This window comes from Asterias rubens, chromosome 10, assembly GCF_902459465.1.
Source record: "Asterias rubens chromosome 10, eAstRub1.3, whole genome shotgun sequence".
Lineage (NCBI taxonomy): Eukaryota > Metazoa > Echinodermata > Asteroidea > Forcipulatida > Asteriidae > Asterias > Asterias rubens.
The window spans coordinates 10559222-10580903 of record NC_047071.1 but is presented as its reverse complement, the minus strand read 5'-3'; the positions used below and the strand labels follow the sequence as shown (position 1 = coordinate 10580903).

The window sequence follows — 21682 nt, the reverse complement described above, 5'->3', positions numbered from 1 at the left end:
GCGATTTGAAGGAGATGGCCAGTCTGACACTTGTGCTGTTTTCTCTGGATCCGTTGCAATACCTTTACCGGAAACAACATGTCCAAGGTATTTAACTTCCTCTTGCAACAGGTTGCACTTCGACGGTTTGAGTTTCAGACCATGTTCTCTGAGGCAGGAAAAAACTTTGCCTAGGCGTTCGATGTGTTCGTCAAAGTTGGCTGAGAAAACGATGATGTCGTCAAGGTAGAGCAGGCATGTGACATAATTCTGTTCTCCAAGGCAGGACATCATGAGACGCTGGAACGTTGCTGGTGCGTTCGATAATCCGAATGGCATCCTCTCACACTCGAACAGTCCCATGGGAGTTGTGAAGGCTGTCTTTGGGATATCTTTTTCTTCCATCTGCACCTACCAATAGCCTGATGTCAAATCTAACGTCGTGAACAGAAGGGCTTTACCAAGGGCATCTAAAGCTTCTTCGATGCGAGGAAGAGGATATGCATCGCGAACTGTCTTATTATTCAGCTGACGATAGTCGATGCATATACGGAGGGAGCCATCTTTCTTGTGCGCTATCACGATTGGAGAGGCGTATGGACTCTTACTCCGGCGGATGGCGCCTGATTCCTCCATTCCTTTCAGATGATCCTTAACTGCTTGGTATTGAGCGGCTGGAATTCTGCGATGAGGGAGTCGAAATGGTTGGTCGTCTATGAGCGGAATGCTGTGTTTGATGGTTGAGGTACAGCCAAAGTCAAGTGAGTTGGATGAAAATACATCTGAGAACTCATGAAGGAGATTGTCCAGCTGTTGTGTCTGTGCCTCGTTCTCGAGTGCTGATTTGGATAAATCAAGATTTGGAATGATGGTAGGCACCGTGTCTGTGACTGTGGCACTTCTAACACTTGCGGTTGAAGGAGAGTTTCCAGATTGCTCTTGAACAGGTATATCATCAACTCGTAGTATGGATGACAGTTGGGCTAGTCTACTGTTGCGCTTGATGACAATGGGCTTTGCTGAGATATTACACAGTCTAACAGGTACTCGGCAGTTGGGACCAATGTCTGCTACCAAGTTGCTAACCTTCAGACAAGATGAGGTTTGAAGAAGATTTTCAACAACAACCGTGTAGGGAAAACCTTGGTTACTAGGCGCTTGACAAATGATGTCTTCTTCTTTTCCCGGTGGAATCACACGAACAGAGCGACCAATGTACTTTGCGTAACCGATCGAACCACGCTGATCTCCAGGTTCTGAGTTGGTAGTGTTGCTGAAAGCTGCATGCCATGCTGGATTTTCTATCTGGAGTAGCTTCATGTAGTTTACACCTCCCTTTATCTGTTGGTCTCTTTTTGAAGTTCTTATCACGTTTGTGCCTATCAGAATGGGAACATCTCTGCGGTACTTATCTGTTGGTACAACAAAGGCTGGGACGTCTTCGTAGACAACGTTCATGATTGTGAGTGATACAGGAATGACGCCTAAATAGGGTACTCGGTGACCACTAGCACCTTCGATGGAGACATCTGCTGAAGAGAGAGCGAGATTTCCGAGTTTGGGGTGTTCTTTCCATAGGTCCTCTGTTATTGAAGTAACCTGTGAACCAGAATCGATTAGTGCTCTGTAACTGAAGTCGTCAATCTTCACGATGTCTTCATTATTGGGACCAATAAGTTGTTGATGACCAGGTATTGTGTTAGGGTGTCGAGTTATTGAAGGAGAATTCCATGGCATTTCGTTTGAAGGAGAAAACTCTGGTGGGCATGTTACTTCCTGGCCTCTGACGGCTTGCCCTCTGGCCGTGGGCCTTGCTCGTTTAAAGGGGTACTTCTACATCCTCTGGCGATGTGCCCCTCCTGACCGCACCTGTGGCAAATAAAGACACGCTGGTTCGGTGATATTTCGTCTACATTCCTGTGTTGATATCTGTTGTGTGAAGTCGTGGTAGTGATTTGATCAACCTTCTGTGCTAGCTGACGAACTGTGAGAATGAGGTCTTCGAGCACTTCCCGTTCAGTGTTGGGCTGCAGGCTTTGAGGAAGAGGTGGGGTTCTATCGTAGTTCATACTACCAGAAGAACTTGATAGAGAAATAATGGAGACATGGATGGAGACATAGAAGGAGATTGTTGCTGGACTTGAGGTCGAAACTGTTGACTATGTTGCAATTGAATCTTTGCTCCAGTCTTCAGAACTGCTGCCATTCTAGCTTCTCTTTCTAGTTGTCGCAACTCGACCTGCAGTTCTCTAAATGTCATTTCTCTCGGTCGCATTGGTGCCAGTCTTTGGGTGACCTTTTCATCCTTCACACCTCTCATGAACTGCTGAGTGAGCATGCCGTTCCTGTTTTGGATGGTATGTCTTTCACCAGATCTTTCCTCGATTGTTCTCAGTGTCGCTTCAAGCTCGACGGCGTATATGCTCGGCTGCTCATTTGGGAGTCTCATGCGCTCGTAGAAGTTAGCTAAAGGGTCACCAGTCAACAGAACATCTCCAAATTGGGCTTTCAGTTCTGCAAAAGCTTGACGAGGTGTTTGTTGTTCTGGAGGTAGATTGAGGACAAGTTTTCTTGCTGCTCCTCCTAGGTACCTGACTATGGTGGAAAACTGAATGTCAATTGGCATTGAGGTTGTCTCGATGAGGTACTTGACATCTCGTACCCAGTCATCAATGGCTACAGTGGAACCTTGATCACGCCCAGTGAAAATTGGTACCGATTTCACTTGGTGTGACGGAAGGAGACGATGGTGAGATGGAGGCGATCGGTGTTCAGTATCAGGTCTGCTTTGGTTGTGTGGTGTGAGCAAGGGATAACTTGCTGAAGAAGAACTTCGTCTTGGCACTGGCTGTGTTCTGGTACTCTGTGTAGGGTGATGCAGATCTACAGGAGGGTGCCGAGACAAACTGTGAGTCAGCCGATTCTCTAATTGTTCAAGTTGAGACAGCATTTGATCACTACTGAGCGGATTGACATTGTCGAAATTCAAAGTTGGGGTCGAAGATTGTTCTCGAGCTCCAAATCTTTGCCTTGGTCGGGTGTCTGCCGAATGGTTGTGCAGCGTTTGGCGGCCTGGTCGTTGATGTGTAGTTGAGGTTGGTGACCGGAAATTTGCATCGGGAACCGATCTCCTTGGGGTATCCATCTTGCTTGAAGAAGACACTGGATATTTGCAAGAACACAGTCCAAGTTGAGAGATGATTGATAATGCAATTAGAAAACGCAAAGGTAAGTATTTGAAATTCAAAACTTGGTACATCAATGCGAAGTTCAAAATATCTGAGGCTGAAATTCAAATTTGGTAATCAATGCAAAATTCAGATACATCTGAAGTGTAATTCAAAAGTGTGTGTACTCATTTTTGCGCAAGAATGAAAACAATTTCGGAAACCAATCTGGCAATGCAATAAAACAACTCGCAATTTATCGGGACTCGGTTTGCTACTGTCCTTGTAAACCACTACAAGAAATCGCTTTGCCACACACTTTTGCCAAACACAAATAATCACAATGAATTCAATACAAAACGAATGTCAATCAATTGAAATGCGAAAGACCAGTAGTACTTGGGCGGTGTACTGTAAGTGATACACCTAATGCGATGAGGGTTAAATCCAATCACAACAGAGGCTCAACATAATGGTCATACACTAGTCATTGTCTCTTTGGTTGTTGAACACTTGGAGGAGTTACGCAATAGTCATTATCACTTTGAATGGCTGGAATGTAATGAACACACAGTGGGCGTAAAAGTTCTTTTGTGTGCTCAGTTACTGTGGAAACTAACGCAGCATTTGTCAACAGTCCCGAAAATGCTGATCGAAATTGAAACAAAATCTGGCTGGTGAAACACACGATTTTTCAGAAGAATGTTCAAATACGGTTGTCAAAAAAATCTGCAGAAATTGTTCTTTTCCGAAATGAACTTAGTGTTCGCGATTGAAGTCAAAAATCACTCTCTTTTGTATGGTGCTTCTGGTCATTAAACCGCTCCTGAACTGTTGTCGTTGTTCCACTCCATGTCCACGGTAGAGTACCTCAAAACCCGGGCCAGTCAAACTCGGTGGGTACGCTGGGGGAAGGTCCCACTCTGCCAGATAGATGGCCGACCACTCGAGGCTCGATTAGGCGGACTTTTCATGTGAAGTGGTGTATGAACTTCTTCATCAGAGGGAGGTAGTAATGACGGCCGTGTCGTAATCAGGTGTGCCGTTGGTGTGCCTCTATACCCGGATTCTCCACCAATGTGACCCTCTCTAATACTTAAGAAAGTCGTATAAGGATAGAGGCTAAAGGCAAGTTGTTTTCTTTACACTCGGTGCACCATTTTATTTCCTGAAACAGACGAAGACAAAATACATGTTGTCAGGTCTTCGCTGGAATCATTATCTTAATTAACTTATAAAACAAATAATCACAGAACAGTATTTATGTACAAACAGTATTAAATGAAATCGTAAACGGCTTTAAATAAACAGCTATGTCTCAAGATCATGACATGTGATTTTCACATTATGCGCCATCTTGATTATCGATGGAAAACAACAACTTAAATGCAAATAAAACTTGGCCGATGCTCCTGATCGGAAATGCTTTGAAGAACAAACATTTATAGATAGCAACTCTTGTCAAATAAACTACAAGGGTATAGTTCAACAAATAAATAATAAACTTGTATTCAGAAAACTAAACCGGGACAAATCTTTAGTCCGGCAATCAATCAATTCCATTAAATCTCCAATAATCTCGAAATGAATAAAAATAGAATCAATAGTGGTTGAAGATAAACACCAGTTTACAATAATGTACATTGAATGATGATTTCTAGAGGGAAAATGTATGAAAAATAAACCAAAAGATTATTACCTGAAACAGACGAAGACAAAATACATGTTGTCAGGTCTTCGCTGGAATCATTATGAGGGTGGCGGAAGCGCGCGAAATTGAAATGCTTCTCAAGAGAGGGCGCTTCGCATGAATAATTAAATGTTACATAATAAGTAAGTGCAATAAAAATAACGGTGGGGGGGGTACAATTTCTATGACCGTCACATATAAATTAATCAATATCTTTAAAAAGGTTTTTAAAAGTTGAAACAAATTTGTGCAGAAAGTTAGTTAGAGTGAAGACCAGGCATTCAGGGGACTCAAAGTCTGATCGAAACCAGCGTGGTGATCACCCATTAGAACCCTTAAGGGATGGCTAGTCCCGGCCCCTCCTTTACTTTCCGACCCGGGATAATCATCCTACCCTAATTTGGGGAGAGACATGACGGACCCCAATCACTTACTGGTGCTAGCAGTAAAAGTCATGTCCCTTTGGTACGGGGCGGGATTCGAACCGTGTCTCCCAGCTCTGGAACGCACGCAAGCGAACGATCCAGTGCACCGTGTCGCCACAGTGCCCGTTGGTGTTAGGAGGTGATTTTAAACACTACTTAAATAATGCGCTGCTGGGACGACTTAGTAAAAGAAAAAGATTGGTGGTAGTAGTGGGGTTCGAACCCGGAACAGTAGCATTGAAAGCGCACCTGTTACCGCACAGGCTACGGTTATTTTCACTTACTCTGTGAAAATAATGCAAACTTATGCAACGGTATCGGTCCTGTTTTTATACGTCATAATTAAAGACGAGTTTCGAAGTGATGACGTACTCGAAGGCAATAAAATCACCTTTTTTCTGGAGTTGCTGGTCACGTGCGTCAATTTGTTTTAATTGCAACGTTCACTTCCCTTCCCCTGTTTTCGGGAGTAAATAATGAAACCATGGCATTTCGCATTCTACTGCAACAAATACTTTTATTTTACAGAAGCCCGGTTCAAACCCCTTGCAATTTTATCTGGTTTTAGCCCAATTTCATGAAAAAAAATGCAAGGCTTACCCCCTTGCGATTTTATCTGGTTTTAGCCCAATATCATCAAAATTGCAAGGCTTACCCCTTGCGATTTTATCTGATTTAAGCCCAACTTCATCAAAATTGCAAGGCTTACTCGTTGCGATTTTGTCTGATTTGGGCCATGTTTCATTAAAAACGCAAGACTTACCCCTTGGGAGTTTATATGATTTCAGCCCAAATTTATCAAAAATGTTCATCTGATTTTAGCCCAATTTCATCAAAAATGCAAGGCTTACCCCTTGCGATTTTATCTGATTTTATCCCAAATTCATCAAAAATGCAAGGCTTACCCTTTGCGATTTCATCTGATTTTAGCCCAATTTCTTTAAAAAATCAAGACTTACCCTTTGCGATTTTATCTGGTTTTAGCCCAATATCATCAAAACTTGCGATTTATCTGATTTGGGCCCAGTTTCATTAAAAATGCAAGACTTACCACTTGGGAGTTTATCTGATTTTAGCCCAATTTTATCAAAAATGCAAGGCTTACCCCTTGCGAGTTGTCTAATTTGGGCCCACTCCATATATGCAAGGCTTACCCTTTGCGATTTTGTCTGATTTTAGCCCAATTTCATCAAAAATGCAAGACTTACCCTTTGCGAGTTTATCTGATTTGAGCCCATGTTCATCAAAAATTCAAGTCTTATACCCCTTGCTATTTCATCTGATTTTAGCCCAATATTCATCAAAATTACAAGGCTTACCCCTTGCGACTTTATCTGATTGTGGCCAAGTTTCATTAAAAATGCAAGACTTACCCCTTGGGAGTTTATCTGATTTTAGCCCAGTTTTATCAAAAATGTTCATCTGATTTTAGCCCAATTTCATCAAAAATGCAAGGCTTACCCCTTGCGATTTCATCTGATTTTAGCCCAATTTCGTCAAGAATAAAAAGCTTACCCCTTGCGATTTTATCTGATTTTATCCCAAGTTCATCAAAAATGCAAGATTTACCCCTTGCGATTTCATCTGATTTTAGCCCAATGTCATCAAAAATGCAAGGCTTACCCCTCGCGAGTTATCTGATTTGGGTCCAATTTCATTATATACGCAAAGCTTACCCTTTGCGAGTTTATCTGATTTTAGCCCAATTTCATCAAAAATACAAGGCGTACCCCTTGCGATTTTATCTGATTTTAACCCAATTTCATAAAAAAAGCAAGGCTTACCCCTTGCGAGTTTATCTGATTTTAGCCCAATTTCATCAAAAATGCAGATCTTACCCTTCGCGATTTTATCTGATCTGGCCCAATTTCATTAAAAATGCAAGACTTACCCCTCGCGATTTTATTTGATTTTATCCCAAATTCATCAAAAATGCAAGGCTTACCTCATGCGAATTATATCTGATTTGGGTCCAATTTCATTAAAAATGCAAGGCTTACCCTTTGCGATTTCATCTGACTTTAGCCCAATTTCATCAAAAATGCAAGGCTTACCCCTTGCGATTTTATCTGATTTTAGCCCAATTTCATCAAAAATGCAAGGCTTACCCCTTGCGAGTTTATCTGATTTTTGCGCAATTTCATCAAAAATGCAAGAAATACCCCTTACGAGTTTATCTGATTTTAGCCCAATTTTATAAAAAATGCAAGGCTTACCCCTTGCGATTTTATCTGATTTGAGCCCAATTTCATCAAAAAAGCAAGGCTTACCCCTTGCGAGAATATCTGATTTGAGCCCAATTTCATCAAAAATGCAAGGCTAACCCCTTGCGAGTTTATCTGATTTTAGCCCAATTTCATCAAAACGCAAGGCTTACCCCTTGCGATTTTATCTGATTTTAGCCCAATTTCATCAAAAATGCAAGACTTACCCCTTGCGAGTTTATCTGATTTTAGCCCAATTTCATCAAAAATTCAAGGCTTACCTCTTGCGAGTTTATCTGATTATAGCCCAATTTCATCAAAAATGCAAGACTTACCCCTTAGCGAGTTTATCTGATTAAGCGCCAAGCTTCATCAAAAATGCAAGACTTATACCTTGCTTTTTTATTTGATTTTAATCCCGATTTCATCAAAATTGCAAGGCTTAACCCTTGCGAGTTTATCTGATTTTAGCCCAAAATCATCAAAAGTGCAAGGCTTACCTCTTGCGAGTTTATTTGGGCCCAATTTCATCAAAAATGCAAGACTTACCCCTAGCAATTTGTTCTGATTTTAGCACATTTCATCAAAAATGCAAAATTTTATCTGATTTAAGCAACATTTCATTAAAAATGCAAGACTTACCCCCTTGCGAGTTTATCTGATTTTAGCCCAATTCTATCAAATTTGAAAGGCTTACCCCTTGCGAGTATATCTGATTTGAGCCCAATTTCATCAAAAATACAAGGCTGATCGTCTCGCCTTTAATTATGACGTATAAAAACAGGACCGATACCGATGCATAAGGTTATGAAGAGAACCGTAGCCTGTGCGGTAAGAGGTGGGCTTCCAATGCTACTGTCACAAAAATGAAAAAAAAATGAATAAAACGCTCACTGAGCAATAAACTCCAAACGCAAAGGAAAATTATTTATTTCTCATAAAATACGACATGAAATGTTTCAACGGTTGTTTCCTATAATCATCATTATTAGACCATTTAAGTTTGATGTAAATTTGTAATCTTCACGATCTTGTTTTCTTACAAATTATGTAACGTTCCTTAAAAAATTTCCGGAAACAATCCATTAAAACATTAAATAATCAATATCTTTAAAAAGGTTTTTTTTTAAGTTAAAACAAATTTGTGCAGAAAGTTAGTTAGAGTGAAGACCAGGCATTCAGGGGACTCAAAGTCTGATCGAAACCAGCGTGGTGATCACCCATTAGAACCCTTAAGGGATGGCTAGTCCCGGCCCCTCCTTTACTTTCCGACCCGGGATAATCATCCTACCCTAATTTGGGGAGAGACATGACGGACCCCAATCACTTACTGGTGCTAGCAGTAAAAGTCATGTCCCTTTGGTACGGGGCGGGATTCGAACCGGGTCTCCCAGCTCTGGAACGCACGCAAGCGAACGATCCAGTGCACCGTGTCGCCACAGTGCCCGTTGGTGTTAGGAGGTGATTTTAAACACTACTTAAATAATGCGCTGCTGGGACGACTTAGTAAAAGAAAAAGATTGGTGGTAGTAGTGGGGTTCGAACCCGGAACAGTAGCATTGAAAGCGCACCTGTTACCGCACAGGCTACGGTTATTTTCACTTACTCTGTGAAAATAATGCAAACTTATGCAACGGTATCGGTCCTGTTTTTATACGTCATAATTAAAGACGAGTTTCGAAGTGATGACGTACTCGAAGGCAATAAAATCACCTTTTTTCTGGAGTTGCTGGTCACGTGCGTCAATTTGTTTTAATTGTAACGTTCACTTCCCTTCCCCTGTTTTCGGGAGTAAATAATGAAACCATGGCTTATCGCATTCTACTGCAACAAATACTTTTATTTTACAGAAGCCCGGTTCAAACCCCTTGCAATTTTATCTGGTTTTAGCCCAATTTCATGAAAAAAAATGCAAGGCTTACCCCCTTGCGATTTTATCTGGTTTTAGCCCAATATCATCAAAATTGCAAGGCTTACCCCTTGCGATTTTATCTGATTTAAGCCCAACTTCATCAAAATTGCAAGGCTTACTCGTTGCGATTTTGTCTGATTTGGGCCAAAGTTCATTAAAAACGCAAGACTTACCCCTTGGGAGTTTATATGATTTCAGCCCAAATTTATCAAAAATGTTCATCTGATTTAAGCCTAATTTCATCAAAAATGCAAGGCTTACCCCTTGCGATTTTATCTGATTTTATCCCAAATTCATCAAAAATGCAAGGCTTACCCTTTGCGATTTCATCTGATTTTAGCCCAATTTCTTTAAAAAATCAAGACTTATACCTTTGCGATTTTATCTGGTTTTACCCCAATATCATCGAAACTTGCGATTTTATCTGATTTGGGCCCAGTTTCATTAAAAATGCAAGACTTACCACTTGGGAGTTTATCTGATTTTAGCCAAATTTTATCAAAAATGCAAGACTTACCCTTTGCGAGTTTATCTGATTTGAGCCCATGTTCATCAAAAATTCAAGCCTTATACCCCTTGCTATTTCATCTGATTTTAGCCCAATTTCATCAAAATTACAAGGCTTACCCCTTGCGATTTTATCTGATTGTGGCCAAGTTTCATTAAAAATGCAAGACTTACCCCTTGGGAGTTTATCTGATTTTAGCCCAGTTTTATCAAAAATGTTCATCTGATTTTAGCCCAATTTCATCAAAAATGCAAGGCTTACCCCTTGCGATTTCATCTGATTTTAGCCCAATTTCATCAAGAATAAAAAGCTTACCCCTTGCGATTTTATCTGATTTTATCCCAAGTTCATCAAAAATGCAAGGTTTACCCCTTGCGATTTCATCTGATTTTAGCCCAATGTCATCAAAAATGCAAGGCTTAGCCCTCGCGAGTTATCTGATTTGGGTCCAATTTCATTATATACGCAAAGCTTACCCTTTGCGAGTTTATCTGATTTTAGCCCAATTTCATAAAAAAAGCAAGGCTTACCCCTTGCGAGTTTATCTGATTTTAGCCCAATTTCATCAAAAATGCAGATCTTACCCTTCGCGATTTTATCTGATCTGGCCCAATTTCATTAAAAATGCAAGACTTACCCCTCGCGATTTTATTTGATTTTATCCCAAATTCATCAAAAATGCAAGGCTTACCTCATGCGAATTATATCTGATTTGGGTCCAATTTCATTAAAAATGCAAGGCTTACCCTTTGCGATTTCATCTGACTTTAGCCCAATTTCATCAAAAATGCAAGGCAATACCCTTTGCGATTTCATCTGATTTGAGCCCAATTTCATCAAAAATGCAGACTTACCCCTTGCGATTTTATCTGATTTTAGCGCAATTTCATCAAAAATGCAATGCTTACCCCTTGCGATTTTATCTGATTTTAGCGCAATTTCATCAAAAATGCAAGACTTACTCCTTGCGATTTCATCTGATTTTAGCCCAATTTCATCAAAAAAGCAAGGCTTACCCCTTGCGATTTCATATGATTTGAGCCCAATTTCATCAAAAATGCAAGGCTAACCCCTTGCTACTTCATCTGATTTTAGCCCAATTTCATCAAAAAAGCAAGGCTTACCCCTTGCGATTTTATCTGATTTGAGTCCAATTTCATCAAAAATTGCAAGGCTTACCCCTTGCTATTTCATCTGATTTTAGCCCAATTTCATCAAAAATGCAAGGCTTACCCCTTGCGATTTTATCTGAGTTTAGCCCAATTTCATCAAAACAGCAAGGCTTACCCCTTGCGAGATTATCTGATTTTAGCCCAATTTCATCAAAAAGCAAGGCTTACCCCTTGCGATTTTATCTGATTTTAGCCCAATTTCATCAAAAATGCAAGGCTTACCCCTTGCGAGTTTATCTGATTTTTGCGCAATTTCATCAAAAATGCAAGACATACCCCTTGCGAGTTTATCTGATTTTAGCCCAATTTTATAAAAAATGCAAGGCTTAGCCCTTGCGATTTTATCTGATTTTAGCCCAATTTCATCAAATAAGCAAGGCTTACCCCTTGCGAGTTTATCTGATTTGAGCCCAATTTCATCAAAAATGCAAGGCTCACCCCTTGCGAGTTTATCTGATTTTAGCCCAATTTCATCAAAACGCAAGGCTTACCCCTTGCGATTTTATCTGATTTTAGCCCAATTTCATCAAAAATGCAAGGCTCACCCCTTGCGAGTTTATCTGATTTTAGCCCAATTTCATCAAAACGCAAGGCTTACCCCTTGCGATTTTATCTGATTTTAGCCCAATTTCATCAAAAATGCAAGGCTTACCTCTTGCGATTTTATCTGATTATAGCCCAATTTCATCAAAAATGCAAGACTTACCCCTAGCGATTTTATCTGATTAAAGCGCAGCTTCATCAAAATGCAAGATTTTATCTGATTTAAGCAACACTTCATTAAAAATGCAAGACTTACCCCCTTGCGAGTTTATCTGATTTTAGCCCAATTCTATCAAATTTGAAAGGCTTACCCCTTGCGATTTTTTCTGATTTTAGTCCCGATTTCATCAAAAATGCAAGGCTATACCCCTTGCGTTTTTATCTGATTGAAGGCCGACTTCTTCAAAATTGCAAGAGTTACCCCTTGCGAGTATATCTGTTTTGAGCCCAATTTCATCAAAAATACAAGGCTGATCGTCTCGCTTTTAATTATGACGTATAAAAACAGGACCGATACCGATGCATAAGGTTGTGAAGAGAACCGTAGCCTGTGCGGTAAGAGGTGGGCTTCCAATGCTACTGTCACAAAAATGAAAAAAAAATGAATACAACGCTCACTGAGCAATAAACTCCAAACGCAAAGGAAAATTATTTATTTCTCATAAAATACGACATGAAATGTTTCAACGGTTGTTTCCTATAATCATCATTATTAGACCGTTTAAGTTTGATGTAAATTTGTAATCTTCACGTTCTTTTTTTCTTACAAATTATGTAACGTTCCTTTAAAAATTTGCGGAAACAATCCATTAAAACATTAAATAATCAATATCTTTAAAAAGGTTTTTGTTTAAGTTAAAACAAATTTGTGCAGAAAGTTAGTTAGAGTGAAGACCAGGCATTCAGGGGACTCAAAGTCTGATCGAAACCAGCGTGGTGATCACCCATTAGAACCCTTAAGGGATGGCTAGTCCCGGCCCCTCCTTTACTTTCCGACCCGGGATAATCATCCTACCCTAATTTGGGGAGAGACATGACGGACCCCAATCACTTACTGGTGCTAGCAGTAAAAGTCATGTCCCTTTGGTACGGGGCGGGATTCGAACCGGGTCTCCCAGCTCTGGAACGCACGCAAGCGAACGATCCAGTGCACCGTGTCGCCACAGTGCCCGTTGGTGTTAGGAGGTGATTTTAAACACTACTTAAATAATGCGCTGCTGGGACGACTTAGTGAAAGAAAAAGATTAGTGGTAGTAGTAGGGTTCGAACCCGGAACAGTAGCATTGAAAGCGCACCTCTTACCGCACAGGCTACGGTTCTTTTCACTTACTCTGTGAAAATAATGCAAACTTATGCAACGGTATTGGTCCTGTTTTTATACGTCATAATTAAAGACGAGTTTCGAAGTGATGACGTACTCGAAGGCAATAAAATCACCTTTTTTTCTGGAGTTGCTGGTCACGTGCGTCAATTTGTTTTAATTGCAACGTTCACTTCCCTTCCCCTGTTTTCGGGAGTAAATAATGAAACCATGGCATTTCGCATTCTACTGCATCAAATACTTTTATTTTACAGAAGCCCGGTTCAAACCCCTTGCAATTTTATCTGGTTTTAGCCCAATTTCATGAAAAAAAATGCAAGGCTTACCCCTTGCGATTTTATCTGATTTAAGCCCAACTTCATCAAAATTGCAAGGCTTACTCGTTGCGATTTTGTCTGACGTGGGCCAAGTTTCATTAAAAACGCAAGACTTACCCCTTGGGAGTTTATATGATTTCAGCCCAAATTTATCAAAAATGTTCATCTGATTTTAGCCCAATTTCATCAAAAATGCAAGGCTTACCCCTTGCGATTTTATCTGATTTTATCCCAAATTCATCAAAAATGCAAGGCTTACCCTTTGCGATTTCATCTGATTTTAGCCCAATTTCTTTAAAAAATCAAGACTTACCCTTTGCGATTTTATCTGGTTTTAGCCCAATATCATCAAAACTTGCGATTTTATCTGATTTGGGCCCAGTTTCAGTAAAAATGCAAGACTTACCACTTGGGAGTTTATCTAATTTTAGCCCAATTTTATCAAAAATGCAAGGCTTTCCCCTTGCGAGTTGTCTAATTTGGGCCCACTCCATATTTGCAAGGCTTACCCTTTGCGATTTTGTCTGATTTTAGCCCAATTTCATCAAAAATGCAAGACTTACCCTTTGCGAGTTTATCTGATTTGAGCCCATGTTCATCAAAAATTCAAGCCTTATACCCCTTGCTATTTCATCTGATTTTAGCCCAATTTCATCAAAATTACAAGGCTTACCCCTTGCGATTTTATCTGATTGTGGCCAAGTTTCATTAAAAATGCAAGACTTACCCCTTGGGAGTTTATCTGATTTTAGCCCAGTTTTATCAAAAATGTTCATCTGATTTTAGCCCAATTTCATCAAAAATGCAAGGCTTACCCCTTGCGATTTCATCTGATTTTAGCCCAATTTCATCAAGAATAAAAAGCTTACCCTTTGCGATTTTATCTGATTTTATCCCAAGTTCATCAAAAATGCAAGGTTTACCCCTTGCGATTTCATCTGATTTTAGCCCAATGTCATCAAAAATGCAAGGCTTACCCCTCGCGAGTTATCTGATTTGGGCCCAATTTCATTATATACGCAAAGCTTACCCTTTGCGAGTTTATCTGATTTTAGCCCAATTTCATCAAAAATACAAGGCTTACCCCTTGCCATTTTATCTGATTTTAGCCCAATTTCATAAAAAAAGCAAGGCTTACCCCTTGCGATTTTATCTGATTTTAGCCCAATTTCATCAAAAATGCAAGGCTTGCCCCTTGCGAGTTTATCTGATTTTTGCACAATTTCATCAAAAATGCAAGACTTACCCCTTGCGAGTTTATCTGATTTTAGCCCAATTTTATAAAAAATGGAAGGCTTACCCCTTGCGATTTTATCTGATTTTAGCCCTATTTCATCAAAAAAGCAAGGCTTACCCCTTGCGAGTTTATCTGATTTGAGCCCAATTTCATCAAAAATGCAAGGCTAACCCCTTGCGAGTATATCTGATTTTAGCCCAATTTCATCAAAACGCTTGGCTTACCCCTTGCGATTTTATCTGATTTTAGCCCAATTTCATCAAAAATGCAAGGCCCCTTCGCGAGTTTATCTGATTTTTGCGCAATTTCATCAAAAATGCAAGACTTACCCCTTGCGAGTTTATCTGATTTTAGCCCAATTTTATAAAAAATGCAAGGCTTACCCCTTGCGAGTTTATCTGATTTTAGCCCAATTTTATAAAAAATGCAAGGCTTACCCCTTGCGAGTTTATCTGATTTTAGCCCAATTTCATCAAAAATTCAAGGCTTACCCCTTGCGAGTTTATCTGATTTTAGCCCAATTTTATAAAAAATGCAAGACTTACCCCTAGCGATTTTATCTGATTAAAGCGCAACTTCATCAAAAATGCAAGATTTACCCCTTGCTTTTTTATTTGATTTTAGCCCAATTTCATCAAAAATGCTAGACTTACCCCGTGCGAGTTTATCTGATTTTAGCCCAATTTCATCACAAATGCAAGGCTTACCCCTTGCGATTTTATCTGGATTTAGCCCAATATCATCAAAACTTGTGATTTTATCTGATTTGGGCCCAGTTTCATTAAAAATGCAAGACTTACCACTTGGGAGTTTATCTGATTTTAGCCCAAATTTATCAAAAATGTTCATCTGATTTTAGCCCAATTTCATCAAAAATGCAAGGCTTACCCCTTGCGATTTCATCTGATTTTAGCCCAATTTCATCAAGAATGAAAAGCTTACCCCTTGCGATTTTATCTGATTTTATCCCAAGTTCATCAAAAATGCAAGGTTTACCCCTTGCGATTTCATCTGATTTTAGCCCAATGTCATCAAAAATGCAAGGCTTACCCCTCGCGAGTTATCTGATTTGGGTCCAATTTCATTATATATGAAAGCTTACCCCTTGCGAGTTATTTTATTTTAGCCCAATCGCAAGGGGTAAGCCTTGCATTTTTTTTTATGAAATTGGGCTAAAATCAGATGAAATCGCAAAGGGATTATAGCCCAATTTCATAAAAAATGCAAGGCTTTCCCCTTGCGAGTTGTCTAATTTGGGCCCACTCCATATATGCAAGGCTTACCCTTTGCGATTTTGTCTGATTTTAGCCCAATTTCATCAAAAATGCAAGACTTACCCTTTGCGAGTTTATCTGATTTGAGCCCATGTTCATCAAAAATTCAAGCCTTATACCCCTTGCTATTTCATCTGATTTTAGCCCAATTTCATCAAAATTACAAGGCTTACCCCTTGCGATTTTATCTGATTGTGGCCAAGTTTCATTAAAAATGCAAGACTTACCCCTTGGGAGTTTATCTGATTTTAGCCCAGTTTTATCAAAAATGTTCATCTGATTTTAGCCCAATTTCATCAAAAATGCAAGGCTTACCCCTTGCGATTTCATCTGATTTTAGCCCAATTTCATCAAGAATAAAAAGCTTACCCTTTGCGATTTTATCTGATTTTATCCCAAGTTCATCAAAAATGCAAGGTTTACCCCTTGCGATTTCATCTGATTTTAGCCCAATGTCATCAAAAATGCAAGGCTTACCCCTCGCGAGTTATCTGATTTGGGCCCAATTTCATTATATACGCAAAGCTTACCCTTTGCGAGTTTATCTGATTTTAGCCCAATTTCATCAAAAATACAAGGCTTACCCCTTGCCATTTTATCTGATTTTAGCCCAATTTCATAAAAAAAGCAAGGCTTACCCCTTGCGATTTTATCTGATTTTAGCCCAATTTCATCAAAAATGCAAGGCTTGCCCCTTGCGAGTTTATCTGATTTTTGCACAATTTCATCAAAAATGCAAGACTTACCCCTTGCGAGTTTATCTGATTTTAGCCCAATTTTATAAAAAATGGAAGGCTTACCCCTTGCGATTTTATCTGATTTTAGCCCTATTTCATCAAAAAAGCAAGGCTTACCCCTTGCGAGTTTATCTGATTTGAGCCCAATTTCATCAAAAATGCAAGGCTAACCCCTTGCGAGTATATCTGATTTTAGCCCAATTTCATCAAAACGCAAGGCTTACCCCTTGCGATTTTATCTGATTTTAGCCCAATTTCATCAAAAATGCAAGGCCCCTTCGCGAGTTTATCTGATTTTTGCGCAATTTCATCAAAAATGCAAGACTTACCCCTTGCGAGTTTATCTGATTTTAGCCCAATTTTATAAAAAATGCAAGGCTTACCCCTTGCGAGTTAATCTGATTTTAGCCCAATTTTATAAAAAATGCAAGGCTTACCCCTTGCGAGTTTATCTGATTTTAGCCCAATTTCATCAAAAATTCAAGGCTTACCCCTTGCGAGTTTATCTGATTTTAGCCCAATTTTATAAAAAATGCAAGACTTACCCCTAGCGATTTTATCTGATTAAAGCGCAACTTCATCAAAAATGCAAGATTTACCCCTTGCTTTTTTATTTGATTTTAGCCCAATTTCATCAAAAATGCTAGACTTACCCCGTGCGAGTTTATCTGATTTTAGCCCAATTTCATCACAAATGCAAGGCTTACCCCTTGCGATTTTATCTGGATTTAGCCCACTATCATCAAAACTTGTGATTTTATCTGATTTGGGCCCAGTTTCATTAAAAATGCAAGACTTACCACTTGGGAGTTTATCTGATTTTAGCCCAAATTTATCAAAAATGTTCATCTGATTTTAGCCCAATTTCATCAAAAATGCAAGGCTTACCCCTTGCGATTTCATCTGATTTTAGCCCAATTTCATCAAGAATGAAAAGCTTACCCCTTGCGATTTTATCTGATTTTATCCCAAGTTCATCAAAAATGCAAGGTTTACCCCTTGCGATTTCATCTGATTTTAGCCCAATGTCATCAAAAATGCAAGGCTTACCCCTCGCGAGTTATCTGATTTGGGTCCAATTTCATTATATATGAAAGCTTACCCCTTGCGAGTTATTTTATTTTAGCCCAATCGCAAGGGGTAAGCCTTGCATTTTTTTTTATGAAATTGGGCTAAAATCAGATGAAATCGCAAAGGGATTATAGCCCAATTTCATAAAAAATGCAAGGCTTACCCCTTGCGATTTTATCTGATTTTAGCCCAATTTCATAAAAAAAGCAAGACTTACCCCTCGCGATTTTATTTGATTTTATCCCAAATTCATCAGAAATGCAAGGCTTACCTCATGCGAATTATATCTGATTTGGGTCCAATTTCATTAAAAATGCAAGGCTTACCCTTTGCGATTTCATCTGATTTGAGCCCAATTTCATCAAAAATGCAAGGCTTACCCCTTGCTATTTCTATTTCATCTGATTTAAGCTCAATTTCATCAAAAATGCAAGGCTTACCCCTTGCGATTTTATCTGATTTTAGCGCAATTTCATCAAAAATGCAAGACTTACTTCTTGCGATTTCATCTGATTTTAGCCCAATTTCATCAAAAAAGCAAGGCTTACCCCTTGCGATTTCATCTGATTTGAGCCCAATTTCATCAAAAATGCAAGGCTTACCCCTTGCTATTTCATCTGATTTTAGCCCAATTTCATCAAAAAAGCAAGGCTTACCCCTTGCGATTTTATCTGATTTGAGCCCAATTTCATCAAAAAAGCAAGGCTTACCCCTTTTGATTTTATCTGATTTGAGCCCAATTTCATCAAAAATTGCAAGGCTTACCCCTTGCTATTTCATCTGATTTTAGCCCAATTTCATCAAAAATGCAAGGCTTACCCTTTGCGATTTTATCTGATTTTAGCCCAATTTCATCAAAAAAGCAAGGCTTACCCCTTGCGAGTTTATCTGATTTGAGCCCAATTTTATAACAAAATGCAAGGCTTACCCCTTGCGATTTTATCTGATTTGAGCCCAATTTCATCAAAAAAGCAAGGCTTACCCCTTGTGAGTTTATCTGATTTGAGCCCAATTTCATCAAAAATGCAAGGCTAACCCCTTGCGAGTTTATCTGATTTTAGCCCAATTTCATCAAAACGCAAGGCTTACCAATTGCGATTTTATCTGATTTTAGCCCAATTTCATCAAAAATGCAAGACTTACCCCTTGCGAGTTTATCTGATTTTAGCCCAATTTCATCAAAAATTCAAGGCTTACCTCTTGCGAGTTTATCTGATTATAGCCCAATTTCATCAAAAATGCAAGACTTACCCCTAGCGATTTTATCTGATTAAAGCGCAACTTCATCAAAAATGAAAGACTTACCCCTTCCGATTTCATCTGATTTTAGCCCAATGTCATCAAAAATGCAAGGCTTACCCCTCGCGAGGTCACTGATTTGGGTCCAATTTCATTATATATGAAAGCTTACCCCTTGCGAGTTATCTGATTTTAGCCCAATCGCAAGGGATAAGCCTTGCATTTTTTTTATGAAATTGGGCTAAAATCAGATGAAATCGCAAGGGGACCAAGCCCAATTGCATAAAAAAAGCAAGACTTACCCCTCGCGATTTTCTTTGATTTTATCCCAAATTCATCAAAAATGCAAGGCTTACCTCATGCGAATTATATCTGATCTGGGTCCAATTTCATTAAAAATGCAAAGCTTACCCTTTGCGATTTCATCTGACTTTAGCCCAATTTCATCAAAAATGCAAGGCAATACCCTTTGCGATTTCATCTGATTTGAGCCCAATTTCATCAAAAATGCAAGGCTTACCCCTTGCTATTTCTATTTCATCTGATTTAAGCTCAATTTCATCAAAAATGCAAGGCTTACCCCTTGCGATTTTATCTGATTTTAGCGCAATTTCATCAAAAATGCAAGACTTACTTCTTGCGATTTCATCTGATTTAAGCCCAATTTCATCAAAAAAGCAAGGCTTACCCCTTGCGATTTCATCTGATTTGAGCCCAATTTCATCAAAAATGCAAGGCTTACCCCTTGCTATTTCATCTGATTTTAGCCCAATTTCATCAAAAAAGCAAGGCTTACCCCTTGCGATTTTATCTGATTTGAGCCCAATTTCATCAAAAATTGCAAGGCTTACCCCTTGCTATTTCATCTGATTTTAGCCCAATTTCATCAAAAATGCAAGGCTTACCCTTTGCGATTTTATCTGATTTTAGCCCAATTTCATCAAAAAAGCAAGGCTTACCACTTGCTATTTCATCTGCTTTTAGCCCAATTTCATCAAAAAAGCAAGGCTTACCCCTTGCGATTTTATCTGATTTGAGCCCAATTTCATCAAAAATTGCAAGGCTTACCCCTTGCTATTTCATCTGATTTTAGCCCAATTTCATCAAAAATGCAAGGCTTACCCTTTGCGATTTTATCTGATTTTAGCCCAATTTTATAACAAAATGCAAGGCTTACCCCTTGCGATTTTATCTGATTTGAGCCCAATTTCATCAAAAAAGCAAGGCTTACCCCTTGTGAGTTTATCTGATTTGAGCCCAATTTCATCAAAAATGCATGGCTAACCCCTTGCGAGTTTATCTGATTTTAGCCCAATTTCATCAAAACGCAAGGCTTACCCCTTGCGATTTTATCTGATTTTAGCCCAATTTCATCAAAAATGCAAGACTTACCCCTTGCGAGTTTATCTGATTTTAGCCCAATTTCATCAAAAATTCAAGGCTTACCTCTTGCGAGTTTATCTGATTATAGCCCAATTTCATCAAAAATGCAAGACTTACCCCTAGCGATTTTATCTGATTAAAGCGCAACTTCATCAAAAATGAAAGACTTACCCCTTGCGATTTCATCTGATTTTAGCCCAATGTCATCAAAAATGCAAGGCTTACCCCTCGCGAGGTCACTGATTTGGGTCCAATTTCATTATATATGAAAGCTTACCCCTTGCGAGTTATTTTATTTTAGCCCAATCGCAAGGGATAAGCCTTGCATTTTTTTTATGAAATTGGGCTAAAATCAGATGAAATCGCAAGGGGATTATAGCCCAATTTCATAAAAAATGCAAGGCTTACCCCTTGCGATTTCATCTGATTTTAGCCCAATTTCATCAAAAATGCAAGGCTTACCCCTTGCGAGTTTATCTGATTTTAGCCCAATTTCATCCAAAATGCAAGACTTACCCCTTGCTATTTCATCTGATTTTAGCCCAATTTCATCAAAAATGCAAGGCTTACCCCTTGCGATTTTATCTGATTTTAGCCCAATTTCATCAAAAAAGCAAGGCTTACCCCTTGCGAGATTATCTGATTTTAGCCCAATTTCATCAAAAATGCAAGGCTTACCCCTTGCGAGTTTATCTGATTTTTGCACAATTTCATCAAAAATGCAAGACTTACCCCTTGCGAGTTTATCTGATTTTAGCCCAATTTCATCAAAAAAGCAAGGCTTACCCCTTGCGAGTTTATCTGATTTGAGCCCAATTTCATCAAAAATACAAGGCTGATCGTCTCGCCTTTAATTATGACGTATAAAAACAGGTAAGAGGTGGGCTTCCAATGCTACTGTCACAAAAATGAAAAAAAATGAATAAAACGCTCACTGAGCAATAAACTCCAAACGCAAAGGAAAATTATTTATTTCTCATAAAATACGACATGAAATGTTTCAACGGTTGTTTCCTATAATCATCATTATTAGACCGTTTAAGTTTGATGTAAATTTGTAATCTTCACGATCTTTTTTTCTTACAAATTATGTAACGTTCCTTTAAAAATTTGCGGAAACAATCCATTAAAACATTAAATAATCAATATCTTTAAAAATGTTTTTTTTTTAAGTTAAAACAAATTTGTGCAGAAAGTTAGTTAGAGTGAAGACCAGGCATTCAGGGGACTCAAAGTCTGATCGAAACCAGCGTGGTGATCACCCATTAGAACCCTTAAGGGATGGCTAGTCCCGGCCCCTCCTTTACTTTCCGACCCGGGATAATCATCCTACCCTAATTTGGGGAGAGACATGACGGACCCCAATCACTTACTGGTGCTAGCAGTAAAAGTCATGTCCCTTTGGTACGGGGCGGGATTCGAACCGGGTCTCCCAGCTCTGGAACGCACGCAAGCGAACGATCCAGTGCACCGTGTCGCCACAGTGCCCGTTGGTGTTAAGAG

The 21682-nt window shown here is 39.2% G+C and overlaps 1 protein-coding gene across 1 annotated transcript; it reads right to left on the bottom strand.

The window, feature by feature from the left end:
- Nucleotides 1-390: 390 nt before the first annotated feature.
- LOC117295661 lies at nt 391-1716 on the bottom strand. The gene has a single exon (XM_033778372.1). The coding sequence runs from the start codon at nt 1714-1716 to the stop codon at nt 391-393; it is 1326 nt and encodes a 441-aa protein (XP_033634263.1).
- Between the last annotated feature and the right edge of the window lie 19966 nt (nt 1717-21682).

What these genes read in the sequence shown, in the direction of transcription:
- LOC117295661 (XM_033778372.1), bottom strand. Translation starts at nt 1,716, where the DNA reads ATGCCATGGAATTCTCCTTCAATAACTCGACACCCTAACACAATACCT.